The sequence below is a fragment of the Canis aureus genome, chromosome 20 (assembly GCF_053574225.1).
Source record: "Canis aureus isolate CA01 chromosome 20, VMU_Caureus_v.1.0, whole genome shotgun sequence".
NCBI lineage: Eukaryota > Metazoa > Chordata > Mammalia > Carnivora > Canidae > Canis > Canis aureus.
This window is the reverse complement of record NC_135630.1, coordinates 32,587,030-32,602,012: the sequence shown is the minus strand read 5'-3', so window position 1 is coordinate 32,602,012 and position 14,983 is coordinate 32,587,030. Positions and strand designations below refer to the sequence as shown.

Genomic DNA, 14,983 nt, shown 5'->3' with positions numbered 1-14,983 from the left:
TTTGAGGAGTCCCAGTGGGAGTAGAGTGGCCCCAATCCTCCATCTCCCCTAGCCACTCACATAGCCCACCTATCTAGCCCTTACCTTATGCCCCAGACTAGATTCAAATTCATCCTAACTTTAGTCAAGTTCCTTTCCCAGCCTACCTCAATCAATCACCTCAAGTTTCTTTTCAACAGATAAATACTGGCCTATTCTTTGAATTCTTGTTTTCCCTTCTCTTTTTCTGCTGGGGTGGACAGAGGTATTCTTAGATGAGTGACAGCTACAGCCAGGTGTCCTTAGGGCCAGAGGCCTTGAGTCCCAGATCTGATAGATGGATTTCTGGATCATGTCAACCTTCCAGCTAAAGCCAATACCTACAGCCACCCCATCCCCACATCAGAGGCTGGTGGAGGTGTAGGCTAGCCCCTTTGTGGGACAGTGAACTGTGACTGCACATGTGTGTGCTTTGGGGCACTTCCCTCCCCCACCATTGGGGAATCATCTGCCAAGGTCAAAGGCCACAGCATCCCAACTGCATCAGTTCCATTGCACATCCTGGTGTGCCAGTAGGTGGCCAGTAGGTCCCAGACCAGGACCTGGCAACTGTCTTACCTCTGTCCTACTTTCTCCAGTTAACTCTAAGCCAGGCCGGGGTCTTATTGTTAGGTGGTGAGTAGCATTTGGTGGGTGAAATGAAGGCCTAGAAAAGAGTCAGAAAGCAGTGGCAAACAGCCTGATTGAGAATGAGTTAGAGACATTGACCTTGCAGGCTCCTCATATGCCTTTCATCTATGACTTCTTTAAGACTATCATTTAAAGCAGAGGATAATATTCTGGTGCCTTCCACAAAACAGTTAAATGGCCTGAATCACTCTTATAGGCAGGAATAAATATCTTTGAGTAGTGAAATGAGTTGGGAAGGAATGTACTTGCTAAACCAAGATAACTAGGAGAAGGTGGTGTCTATCATAACTGATCAAATTTTTTTTTTTTTTTTTTTTTTTTTTTTTATAACTGATCAAATTTTGATTGGAGAAAAATGCCCATGAGTAACAAATGTCCATGAACAATGCATCACTCATGGCTCCTTTAGCCATAACCTGTAGTCCATGCAGCCAACACAAGTAAGGAATAATCTTGAAACAAAGTAGATCCCTTAGTGGATAGATAAGGTAAAGATAGCACCTAGCTAAAAATTCAGTAGAGTAAGCTTTAGCTGCTCTGGTCTAAAGTGCCTCAGGTACATCCATGACCTCATCTAAAATAAACAAAGGGTTATGTTCGATCCTGCAGCTGTGAAGTAGGCACAAATTAAGCCATTCATGAATTTCTTTCTTCTGAAATTTGTTAGCTCCTTGTTCTAGTGTGGTAAATTATGGCATTTTCACCCTGTGCTGTCTGAGGCCTGGCTAACATATCTGGTGACCAATGAAATAATGATGATGATTTACATGTTTAGCAACGTTTGACAAACTGGAGACCATTAATTCACCATTCATTGCATTTCAGGCTGTTTCCCCTATTACACATTCCCATTCAGACCATGATAGCATTTCCTCTACTGTGTCCATAAGCAGAACAGCAGCTTCTAAAGTTTGTCCCTTTGTATGAACAAGTCTTGTTTGTGACAGTTCATCTGATTGATTCTGTGCTCACATGACAAAGACTTAAATGTACAGGCAGGCGATCTCTGTCAGATACTCCTCACTCACAAGTCATCAGGAGACCATGGTAATTATGCTATTACTGCGAGATCTTTTTGACGAGCCTCTCTTTTTACGAGTTAAAAGAATGCTTTCAGTTGGATGGATTTTGTTTGGAACCAGTCAGCATTTGACAGACTTCTGATTTTGTGGCAGAATGACTTGGATTTATTTGGAAGGAAGCTGCTACTCAGAATCTGTGTTCTTTCTCATTGTTTTCTTCTGATTTTAATTGCACCGTCCTTGGACCAGCACCAAGCTAAGCAGGTTATAATTTCATATAATTTTACCTATTTTATTAACTCCAGGAAATTGTTAAACAATGTAAAATCCTGCTGCAATTCAATGTAAACGTAGCATTCTCTTTGTAAAGTGTTTACAGATGCTTTTTTGAAAAGGGGGGGCAGGGAGAGGAATGGTCACTCAATTGGTTGTTATTCTTTGCTAATTATATTTATGGAATGTGGGCCTCTTTTTAAAAATATGAAACAATGTCATTTTCTGTTTATTGCTTTTCAAATATATATCATCATCTACGGAGACTCTTGCTTTGTTCCCTGCAGTTAGAAGAGAATTGGCAGGAGAAAGGCCTGAGTGCCCTTTCTTATGCTCTGAATTATTATAAAGAAAAATATTTTAAAATATAAATACTTGGTTACACTTCTCATGCCAACAATAGGAATGGTTCAAATGGTGCCTGTGCAGCACTCCAAAAAGGAGACAGATGATAAGGATGTGGATGTTTAGTCCCAGGTACCCTAAGAATGGGGAAGCAGGGAGGACCTGACCCAGTCTAATGGTTTCAGGTTACAAAACAGGAAACTAAGACATAGATGTGACTTGCCTCAGATCTCACAAAAAATTAGTAGACCCGGGAAAGCAGAAAAACAACCATCACGAACAATGCTGGGCATGTTGCTCGTGTTCTCATTTGATTTTAAGTCAACTCTCTACCATTATCCTCCAAATTATAGTAGCCAAAAATAAGGATTAGATAGAATATATGGGTTTCCAGTAAATATTGATAATAAGAATCCATTTCTGCCTAAATTGAAGAATTTTACTTACTTCTCAAAATTCAAAGCAAGACGCTCTATACCCAAGTACAAATGTATTATTGCATAAAGTCTATGTAAGTATTCAAGAGTAGCTAATTATGACAAGGCAGCATTAAGAGATATGATAAGTGTGTGGTAATATATGTGTAGTGAATATGTTATGCTGCTAATACAATGAAAACTGGTGGACAAGGTGGCCACCTTGTGGATGGAGGATCTGGAACAGGCTTGGGCATGTGGCCCATGGGAGAGGGAATGGGAAGTTGGGTGCAGATGCCTTAAGAAGCCACTCCTGGCCGAGGGAAAAAGGCAGGAAGTGTGTTTGGGGGGCAAGCTCCCATAGCAACTATACAACTTGATTGGATGAGTGAGCTTAAGGACTTCTGTTTGCTGTCAGTGTCTTCACACTCTCCTGGGGGTGGGTGCCAGCCATGGCAGGTTGCAGTCAGTCAGTGGTCAAGGACTATCTCTGCTCTTTCCTACATGAATTCCCCTGTTCAAGAGTTCAAGAGAGTTCAAGTAGAGTTCAAGAGAGTGGGAGCTATGTTTGATTTTCCTGTCCCTCCACCTTGTACAGCACCTCCTATCCATTTTACCTGCAAAATATCTGTTTACTTTTCTCCCTTTCCCCTTTTGCCATTCTAGATAGAGCTCTCTATGAGCCCTTAACTGCTCTGGTCTACTAATCGCAACAGCTGCCTGAGTTGCAACACGTGGCCACTCAGCTCTACACACAATACAGTCCATTCCCTAAAGACCTGAAACACCTTATGACTGTGCATCCTAGCCTTGATGTCAACCCCCTCTTCCCCACTTTCCATTCTCTTTTTTCCATAGCATCCATTTCTAGTGCCTCAATATACTCTACAAGCTTACATGATTGCCCCTCTCCCTGTCCTTTCAACTTCAATTGCTGCCTGGCTTTTGAACTGTAGTCAGCTGACCTGCTCAGGCCCCTGACTATGCCTGTCATACACCTTCCAGCCTCTGCCTTTGCAAATGCTTTCCTTCTGTGCTTAGATAACAACACTTTCTTTATTCTCCACATTGCCACTCCTGTGCCTCTGGGAAATCAAAGGTCTAGTGTCACCTCCTTAGGAAGTCTTTTGTAACTATCCATATTAGGATAGGCTCCTTTTGCATTAGACCATGTACTGCTCCTTCAAGACTCTGAGTGTGGTAGGGGTTTTTATCTGCCCTCTGGAGGGAGGGCCTCCTTGTGGAGGATGAATCAATGAAAAGGGTTTACTTCCTTCATTGAAACATACTTGGTTCTTGGGTTCCAGGTCCTGAACACCTGTAGAAGGCCATCAGGCTTCTCATTACAGGAAACAGCATCAGCTCTTGCTGTTTATGGTCCAGAATAGCATTTTTACACAGATATGCACAATCTCTCAAGGATGGTCTATGAACAGATCTTCAGGGTTTCAAAGTTCTGTACTCCATCTAGAGAGATCACTCTTTTGTCTGAGAAAGGTAGGATAGGAACTTCTGTGTTTTAAGGGTTGTAAAGGAAAGGCCTTGGTGGATCCTTGAGAAGGAATGTGGCTATTGCTTGAGGGTCTCTAATGGACAGATGGCTGCTCTATCTTGGGGTCAGCACTTTTGGAGGATGGGCACGTATGAAATGAAAACCGAGGGTGCTAAAAACTGCCATCCTGGGGACAAAGTGAGGTCCCCACTCAGGCATTCCAGATACCTTTTTTGTCAGTTGTGTCTTTGGGGCGCAAACACACAGTCTTGACTGGCATCCTCAGTCATGTAGTAGAAGGTCGCTATCCAACCAGGACATGGTGGAGTTGTCACAAGAAATACATCAGGTACCAAGGATTTAGCCTCCTTGATGTAGAGTGACCTCCTTTTTGAACAGTGAAAGACCCTGTGAGTCTTATAGTGAAAAAGGGACCCATGGCAGTGATAAAGACTTCCTCTTCATTTCATCAATAAGGCCAAGGGTGGCTGATTTACCTTGAAGATTTGTCCATAGTGTGCTTCTGTGTTATGGCACACTTTGTGCCTATTACAGTCAAAACATACATTTAAGGACTAATTCAAAGGATTTCAATCACACTTATAACTTATGTATAACTCTTGTACTTAGCACATTGTTTTATAATGCTTGAGAAATCTTGAATAAATGTGAAGTCCTTAATGAATTAAATATGCAGGGGGAGAGGGGATCTGAGAAATGGAGCTTTCTTCTCGGCAGGCAGGACAGTGGGGATGGGGGCGATAGAATTAAAGTTGAATTAATAGATTGAAGGAATATATATGGTTGAATATAGTCTGTAGACTTTTGCCACTTTCTGCTTTGACACTGTTCTAAAGTATATTGCCTTTTCACATATTGTTTCTAAATCATGGCAGGGACTTCCTCAAATGTCGCCTGGAGAAGGATTCCAAAGTCACAAATGGTATTATTGAAAAAGATTAAATAATCTGTGCTGATTTCAAAAGTAACACTTTTGCATTAGCTTTTTTTTTTTTTTTTCTTCTTCTTTCTGTCTACTGGGAAGATGGGGGTGGAGTGGATATTGATGTTTCTCAACACTGTGACATTTCTGCCAACAGTAAGTGTAGCTGAGATGGGATTAGAAGCAGAAATGGCAGCACAACAGCTGTGTGATGGGGAGCTGAGCTGGAAACATTCACTTGCCAGGAGAACTGGGTCAGATTAGGTATGGAGGGCATTTCCCATCTACTCCCATCTCTTCTCTCCTACTCTTTTGTCCTTGGACTTGCCCATCCGAGAACAAAGCAAAGATGTGTTCGAACAATGGGGAAGTTTGGACAGCTCAGGCAACTGCTCTAGAGCAAGGACCACAGAGGACAGTGTGAAGGCATAGGAAGAACGGACTGGAAGAGCATGAGCTGCAGTGAACTAGGGACACTCCAATGCATTTCAACGCTGTCCTACTCCCCCAGGAGGAAAAGTACTGGTTGCCACACATGGCTTTCCTCTAAGTGGGGAGAAAGCCTGAAGCGTTTATCTGCATTTCTTGCTACCAAAATCTAGCAAGGACATTTGAGTGTCCTTCAAGGGATATTGAGGCCCCTTGCCTATTTCGCAAGTACCTGAGGTCCATCAGACATCCTGTGGATGGAGCAAATCTAAGGAAGGGGGCTCCCAGACCTGTCAGATGTGAGTGAACTGCTCAGATAAGGGGAGAATCTCAGTTTCTGTAGACCCTCACTTCCCGTGGCTATCTATCCAGAGAACACTCAGAGAATGGCTTGGGTTGTGCTAAACTTTGGGATTTATTTATTTATTTAAAAAAGATTTTATTTATTTGACAGAGAGAGAGAGAGAGAGAGATCACAAGAAGCAGGGGAAGCTGCAGGCCGAGGGAGAAGAAGCAGACTTACCACAGAGCAGAGAACCCAATGTGGGGCTGGATCCCAAGACTCTGGGATCATGACTTGAGCCCAAGGCAGACACTTAACCGACTGAGTCACCCAGGTGCCCCTAAATAATGGATTTTAAATCAACGGGGAAATGGGTCATGTTTATGACCTCCTATTCTTCTACCTGCAGCCTCATCACAGCCTCCCAACCGTTCCCCCTTCTGCACAGGCTCAGAATTTGGGTACAGCTTTATTCTGGCAAATTTGTTACCAGAGGAGGTAACACTGACCTCAGAAAAAGAGGAAGAATAGTTACTCTTATCTCTGGACTTTGCTGTAGGAATATTTGTGATTTTGCTTCTTGCAAATTACAGCTCTGCCTCAATCAATCTGTCATCAGTGGAATATTTTCATTCTTGAAAAGAAGCCCATCGAGATTTTTAAAACAATGTTATTTATTTATTTGAGAGAGAGAGGGAAAGAGAGGGAGAACACTAGCGTGAGCTGGGTGAGAAGCAGAGGGAGAGGGAGAAGCAGACACCCTACTGAGCTGGGAGCCCGACAACACAGGTCTAGATCCCAGGACACTGAGATCATGACCTGAGCAGAAGTCAGACAGTTAACCAACTGAGCCACCAAAGTGCCCTAGAATTTTTTTTAATGCAAATTAGAACAACAAGGGATATCATGAGCAAATGGGTAGAATTTTTAGACTGTTGCTACCTGGCACAGAGGAGAGATGTGTCAGAAATGGTGGCTAAAAGAAAGTCTTCCATGTCAGACAAACAGATATCTGTATCCTGTTGTCACTGCTAAGGAGGCACAGGGCTTCTGTTGCACGCTTACCTTCTTTAAGCCTAGTTGGTGAACTATTTAAATGGATACAGTGTTACTGTACAGAAAATGTGAGGTATGTATGTGGGCACTTGGCCTACTGCCAGGCACAGTGGGGCAATATGAACTGTAGGCAATTTCTTAATGCATATCAAGGGCCTTGCCCTTTGACACATTAATTAACTTCTGGGGATCCAACCCAAAGAAGAGGAAACATCTACGCAACTACAACAAATGATTAATATAAGCATGGACTCATGGAGGCATGATTGATGAGTGAACCATCAGAAATGTGCTTCTGGTATCAGTTTGGAGATTGCTGTTTGCTTTCAGAAATGCAGGGCTATCATAAACAGACATGGTTGGGACCTATGGATGTTTTTCCAGACTATGAGGATTTTGGAGTTGAACAATTAACCTGCTCCAGTACCGGGAGCTGCACTATGTATCTAAGCTCCCTGTGTGGCCACCGTAGTGGAAAGTTGAACTCAGGCAGCCAGGGTGGTCACCCCTGGAAAACTTGAACCAGTTTTCCCTCACTTTTGCAAAGAATAATCTTCCTCTTTCTCTTCCTGGTCCTGGTGGATGCACACTTAATATTCCTCACCTCTAGTCTTCCCATATGCTCCTCATGCTACTAAAAATCCTCTTTATACCTTAAAATCTGACCAGTGTCACTTTATTGTTTGTAAGCTTAGATGATAACTTGAGCAAACATTAAAGGGCTTTTAAATTCTGCTTCTACTCATCTTTCTCATCTTATCTCCTTCATGGCCTCCCTGCCTCACTTAATGTTCAGCAATGACAAGTTCCCTGTAATTCCCAGGAATGCCATTTTGCTAATTTCTCCAAATCTTGGTACACAACATGCCATTTTGCTGAAAAGGCTAGCCAGGCACATTCACTTCTCTCCTTCCCCACCTCCTTCCAGAAAAGCATCACCTCCCTTGTGAAATCTTTGCTTGCTAGTTATTTTTTCCACCAGGCTCCCCTGGGAGCTTGTGTCAGTCTCTCCTGTAGCACATTCTATGTTGTAACAAAGTTTTTCATGTGTATCTCTTCAAACTGTATCCCCTCTTAGCCTATGATTGATTTGCAGTATGTATTTATTCAATGGATGAACGTACTTGTTTTTGTATCTCTTTCCTTAGGAAATGTTGACTCTTTCCATCCCATCGCCTACCCCAACTGGGGTCTTCTATGGCCTTTCTCACAGATAACAGAGAAATCCATGTAATACATAAAAGAGGAATGGAAACAGTCTCATAGGTGTATCTGAACAAAGCTGACATATTTTTTCCTTTAAGATCTTGCAGCTGAATGTGGAATAATCTTGAAATTAAGGTCAGCTCCAGGTGGTTGTTTATATCAGCTGTCAGATTGCAGAATAAAAAATGGCTTTTATATGTTTGATTTTTATTGTTTTCCAGGGCAATGTCACTTTTTCCTGCTCTGAACCACAAATTGTTCCCATCACATTTGTCAACTCCAGCAGCAGTTACTTGCTGCTGCCCGGCACCCCCCAAATTGATGGGCTCTCAGTGAGTTTCCAGTTTCGAACATGGAACAAGGATGGTCTGCTTCTGTCCACAGAGCTGTCTGAGGGCTCGGGGACCCTGCTGCTGAGCCTGGAGGGTGGAACCGTGAGACTTGTGATTCAGAAAATGACTGAACGCACAGCTGAAATCCTCACAGGTACTTTGTGCTGACAACTGCTAGGTCGCTTTTTTTGTTCAGCCAAGTATTTTATAGGTACTTTGTAGATAAGGAAATGGAGAGTCATGGAAGCTCAGTAACTTCTAAAGTCACATGTTATTAAGTGATGGAGCTACGAATTCACCCTGAATTCTCTGGCTTCAGAGTCTGTAGTTTCCCTGTATATCATACACATTACCATGGACCTTTTACAGCCACCAAATTTTATTTTGAGTAACAATCAGTCAGGTTTTTTGTTTTGTTTTGTTTTGTTTTGTTTTTTTTAATTAGCCAGTTTTAAGAAATAGTTTTCAGGCACACCTGGTGGCTCTGTCAGTTAAGCATCTGCCTTAGGCTCAACTCATGATCTTAGGGTCCTGGAACTAAGCCCCTCCCTGCTCAGCGGGAAGTCTGCTTTTCCTTCTCCCTTTTGCCCTTCCCCCTCCTCCCTTTCCCTCTGTCCCTTCCCTAGCTCCTAAATAAATAAAAATCTTTAAATAAAATGTTTTTAAAGTATATTTTTAAGATATTAAGTAAATACTGATACATACGGCATCTAAGTATGGCAAACCTTTTTTATTTTTTTATTTTTATTTTTTAAAGATTTTATTTATTCATTCATGAGAGACATACAGAGAGAGGGGCAGAGACACAGGCAGAGGGAGAAGCAGGCTCCATGCAGGGAGCCCAATGTAAGACTTGATCCTGGGACTCCAGGATCACACTCTGGGCCAAAGACAAGCGCTAAACCACTGAGCCACCAAGGGATCCCTGGCAAAACTTTTTATTTATTTATTTTTTATTTTTTTTTATTTTTTAACTTTTTAAATTAGTCCTTGAATAGCTGAATTTTGGAAAGACTTTTATGGCGCTATAACATAGATTCTAATATGTAGCAATACAGAAGAGATTTAGGACTAAGTCATGTTTTTTCAAAACCCTCACTCTTCTCTGTGATGTTTATGCAATGTCGGACAGCAGAATTTTTTTCCCTCCTTCTCCTTTTATTATCTTACTAATGTTGCCTGTTCTTCCAGAGGCAGTATTGACTTAGTCCACAAGTACTTACTGAGGTTAGACCACATGCTAGGCATTATATTAGGGGATGAGGCATGTTCCCAGGTCAACGAAACATTTGAAAAGCCTCCCTGGTTCTACAGTCTGAATCAAATACTGTTCTCTGTGTGTCTTGGGCCAATAGCCATCCTTAACTATATATACTACATTGTATTTTTCTTTAAGTGTCTTCCTTCTCCCACTGGACTACGAGTTTTGTTATCCAAATAAATAAGAGAAAATTGATGTAAATATAAAGGGCACGGCTTAATACCCAACGTCAGGTCAGACTGTGGGAGAACTTCATATGCCAATAAGTGAACAAAAAGTCCATTAAACTCCCAGAATAGCAGGAGAGTTTGGGTCTGGAACTTAGTTAGGTTCAAAACACACCTACTTTTCTTACTGTTCTATGGCCCTGAATAAACTTCTTAACCTTTCTCATATGTAAGTGAGAGTGTATTAGTTATCTATGGTTGTGTAACAAACTATACCAAAATATAGTGGTTGAAAATGTTTATTGTGTCCTAGTTCATAAGAGTCAGGAATGCAGGGGCATCTTGGCTGGATAATTCTGGCTGTAATCAAGTTGTTGGCAGGGGCAACTGTCATCTCAAAGTTCAATTATGGGTAAATCTGCTCCCAAGCTAATTTATATGACTGTTGGCAGTCCTCAGAAAATGTACTTCCAAGTTTATCTCATGGCCTCTCCAGAAGGCTGCCTCATGAAATGATAGCACTTTTACCCCAAAATGAGTGATTCAAGGAAGAGAAAGAACACTCAAGACAAAAGCCATAGTCTTTTTATAACCTAACACCAGGAGTGACATTCCATCACTTTTACCATGCTCTGTTCAGTAAAGAAACAAGTGCCTTAGCCCTTGCTCAAGGCACAGGGGTTATTACAAAGCTGTGGATATGAGGAGTCATGGATCACTGGGGACTATCTCAGAATTTGCCTATAACATGAATGAAAAAAACAAAAAAAACCTCTTACATCAAGTGATTGCCATGATGATGATTCAATGAGATAATGTGTCTAAAATCCTAAGCACAGTGTTGAGAAGCTATTCAACAAATTCCTTTTCCTTCCATGCTGACTCAAGACCTATAGCTAGAAGGGGCCTCCTTACTCCATAGAGTCATAAAAGCTGAGTCAATTTGGGAAGTCATAGAACTTTTATAAAATTTATGAAATTTCTAGTAATGGAGGTGAGTTAATCACTTAGAAGCATAATATTCATGTTCAGAGTTATAAAAGTTAAACCTCAGTCCTCCCTATTTGAAGAAGAAAAATGTGAACTGACACTAGGTTGTTTCTCTCTCTAATCGGTGAGATGTTTGAGTATAGAGACTTGTAGGCCTCAGGTCAATAATGCAGTTTTAATACAGGATAGGCCCTGGCGGCACTTTGCTCTAAAACATCCAGGTGCTGCCTGTATTATTAAGCACATGTCAGTCCATTAAAACACGTTTATGACTGAGAGAGGCTGGTAAAAGCTGCCACGTTACCAAGCTGCAGAAGGAGAGGAAATCATCTGTTATTTCAGACCTGTCTCTCAAGAAATGAAACAAGTGAAAGGAAGTTTTTAAAATGTGCTGAGTTCTTGAAGTCTGTCTCAAAAACTCTTGGTTTATTCTTTCCCCAAAAAGAATCTCTGAATTTTGGAAAATTTGAACTTCCCTCATTTTTTCTTTGAATTGGAGCTATGCCGTATGTCTGCTGGAATTTTTCTATCTTGGTGGTGGGGTGGGGAGACACAAGCAAAACAAAACAAAACAAAAAAAACAAAAAGTCAAACAAAAATAGCTTTCTTGTTCCTCACGTTTCTGAGGAAACTTGTTTTCGAAGTACTTGAGATCATAATGGCTTTCTAAGGGATGACAGCCTCGTATGAAAAAGTAGAAGGTAATGGCAACTGTCCCTATGATGTTTGAAGCCAAGTGGAGCTACTGTGACATATGGTAGGTGCATCAGGGAAAACAGACAGTAGCACACTGCATTTTGTTAGTGGGGCAGGGAATCCAGATATTTAAAGATTAATTGGAGACTAGTTCAGGTGTTTCTAACATCTTGGGTCTAAAGAGAAGACAACCCCCATGGAAGCGAGGGTAGAGAGATGCCTGGCTCATTCACTCTTGTTTTCAGGCTTCCTACAGTGTACATAGCTCTTTGTTTTGGAGATTGGGACAGAAGTGCAAACTAAGTGCATCCTCAAAGTAGGAAGCATATAAATTAGGTTGTTCTAGGTGATGAAGTTTCCAGAAGATGAAAGAAAATGGTGTAATCCTTTCTTTATGTTTTTCTTTATTTTTTGTTTTTATTGTCTTTCTTGTAAGCCTTGTTCATGTGGAGATGAGGAAAAGTTGAGGACATCCTTTCACTGTAAATGACGCAAGAGTAGAGTCGTCAATCATTGTAGATCTCTTGCAGGTCAGGCACTGTGTAATACTGCAGGTAAAAAACAAACATGAAACTTATGAGGTGGTTATTATTTTCCCAACATGCATACGATGAAACTGGGAACCAAAAAATTTGAGTTAAGCTGACCAAGATGGTGTTCAACCTCAGGATTTTCCTTTGGATTCCTAAGTTTGTGGTCTTTATACTAGAACTTGCTGCCAGCCATATTCATGTTTTATACTGTAATTCAAATGTAAGAGAACTTTGGAGGAAAGATCTATAGACATATGTTCAACAAGCTATTCAGGTAAATAGCTATCTACTGTCTAAAGTTAGTTCTTCCTAGAACATTTTATTTGGTGGTCCCATTGATGGATTCTTGGGTTGGGTGGGATTAACACAAGATGGTGAGTCCATTTGTCTTTAAGACTTCTTATATAATTTAGCTAAAGTTTGCCTGTATTATATTATAAAATAAATAATCCATATCTATATTTCAATACACAAACATACACACACTCACACGCACATTCTGGTATTCATTAAGTATATATGGCATAAATACTTAGTGCCACTTCCTTAGTAAGATTATCATCTAAAGACTAAGGGTACTAAAGCAGCATGAGGTAGTGCTTACAGTCTATCTGCTTCCAAAGACTTTGCCCTGTATTGTAGAGCCTTTCCCATCCTGATAACCCCATGCTCCAAGCCCCACCTGGATCTTGGGGCTGCCCTGGAACAGAAAAAATACCTTCAAAGTGTCCTGCTGCATGGTGAAATTTTCCAATTTCTCCTTTCATGAACCAGAAAAGATATATATAGGCAAATCTTAAATAAATGAACAAACAACTGGATTTTCTACTTTATGCATTTCAAACTCTCAGTTTTTGGCTACATTTCATGAGGTGCTATGTGTCACAGGGACTACTCCATCCCTCAAATCCACACCTGTTCATTGGGCAATAGATACTCTGTTCTATTTTTTAATGTAGGAAATAGGTGCCATTTTAGACTCTTAGAGATACTGAAAATGGAGGTTGGTATCATCCAAATTCATCTAAGTGACTAAGAGAACAGGGAATTGTATGCAGGTAAATAATACCACCAACCCTGTTTCCTTGAAGAATCAGGGATGAGTGTTTTGAATTTTGTGTGCAACATTAAATATTCTAGAGCAAAAGCTAGCATCACTATAAGTATTTTAAATTTTATCTGGACTTTCAATACTATTTTTATTTTTCTGATGGGAGGATGCTGGGGAATGAGAATAGGAAGAAGAGGTCTGGGGGCTTCAGTCATTAAGGTTTGGAATCTGCATTTTCTACTTGATGTTTCTTAAAATGTCAACTCCCCACTGAAAAGTGAGCCTGGGCAAAAAGCTTGAACTCAGGCTTCAGCGTTCAGGCCTCTGGCTTACCTGGGCTCTGCATGGATGTAGAATGTGAATAACTCTTGTTCTGTTAGATCTCATTGTTCTGTTCTGCTAAAGGGGAGATTTGGTTTAAAATTAGTAAAAACCCTTCTAGTCTGTTATGAGTTCCTGAAGAACAGCAGAGGTCAGCCCTTTTCCTTATTATCTTCAAGGAAATCATCAACCCAAGAGTCTTCTTTTGAAAATATGGTAAATGGCCTTCACTGTCTGAGATCATGTTTCTCACATCCCAAATTGTGTTACATTTTGTGCAGTAAGAAAGGTGAACTTGGCCTTTGCCATACAATGATTTTTGTGAATGAGGCTTGGATGTCCTAGAAGGGTTATGCATGTGACTGACTCTCAGTGACATGTTAGGAGCCAAAAATCCCAATATGAGAAGTTGGTTTTGGGGAACCTTCTTTAAACTGATCTAGGAGAGAGAGAGAGAGAGAGAGAGAGAGTAAGGGACTGATCAGAATGTATAAGATCTTCAAACCGTGTTAATAGAGGAACAGTTGTAGGTACTGGAGCTATTACAGGTGGAGAGACAAGGACAGAAACATGACAAGAATCTTTGAATATGGAACAAGCTTTCTCATAGTTGAAGGTTTTTATATGTTTATGTCACTGCAGAAAGTAGAACAAGCACCAGTAAGGTCAAATGATATAAAGACCAGTTTTGGTTTTCCAATAGAAGAATAATATATCCAAAGCTTTCCTCAGTATCACTAGAGTCATCAAACTCAGAGTGGAGTTTTCAGGATAAAGAGATGAGTGAAACTTGAGAGATGGAAGAGGAAGTCTCCAAAATGAGAGATGTCAACCTAATAGCTAGGCACCACTGAATGATTATAAGCTGGAAGAAGGAAAGTAAAAATCAGTCCACAGGTACAGAACAGAATTCTTGGGTAAGAGGAGACACAACAAGCAAAGATCTAGAAATCAACCAGATGCCATGGAAAAATTTTCAGTTAAGGCCAAGAGCTTATTAAAGATACCCTCCCAGCTTACTCCATTTAATTTCTAGGTACAAGCAATTGTGTTCACTGTATTTCCTAAACCACCTTGCAACTCTCAGTATGACTATATAATAGCTTGAATAGGAAGAATTCTAGAAATGGCATTCCAAAAATACCAGTTAAGCTATATGTTCTGATTAGCTATCCATGTTCTATACTTACGTGACTGAAGATAGGATGAAATTCTAATGGCATAACCTTAGATAACAGCCATGATGAATGTTTATCTGAACACTATTTAACATTGACTATGTTTAAACGAATTAAGTTCTAGAACTATGGTCAACATCATCCCACTAATCTTTGAGAATGCATCTCAATTGATATTTTTTCAAGAAACCTTTCCAAAGCTAGCCAGATGCTCCATCACCCAGCCATCTAGGTCTTCTCCTATGTAGCATTTGCCCTGAAGATATGTGTATGTGTGTGAATTAGTTTGCTGTGACAACTATAACCAAACACCGTAGACT

General features: G+C 40.7%; 1 protein-coding gene across 2 annotated transcripts in view; it reads left to right on the top strand.

The window, feature by feature from the left end:
* CNTNAP5 (contactin associated protein family member 5) overlaps window positions 1–14,983 on the top strand; it is a 796,713-nt gene that overhangs the window by 410,452 nt on the left and 371,278 nt on the right. For both annotated transcript variants that reach the window (XM_077861335.1, XM_077861336.1), the window contains exon 8: window positions 8,356–8,620. In XM_077861335.1, the coding sequence (XP_077717461.1) occupies window positions 8,356–8,620 (265 nt within the window). The remainder of the gene's footprint in view (window positions 1–8,355; window positions 8,621–14,983) is intronic.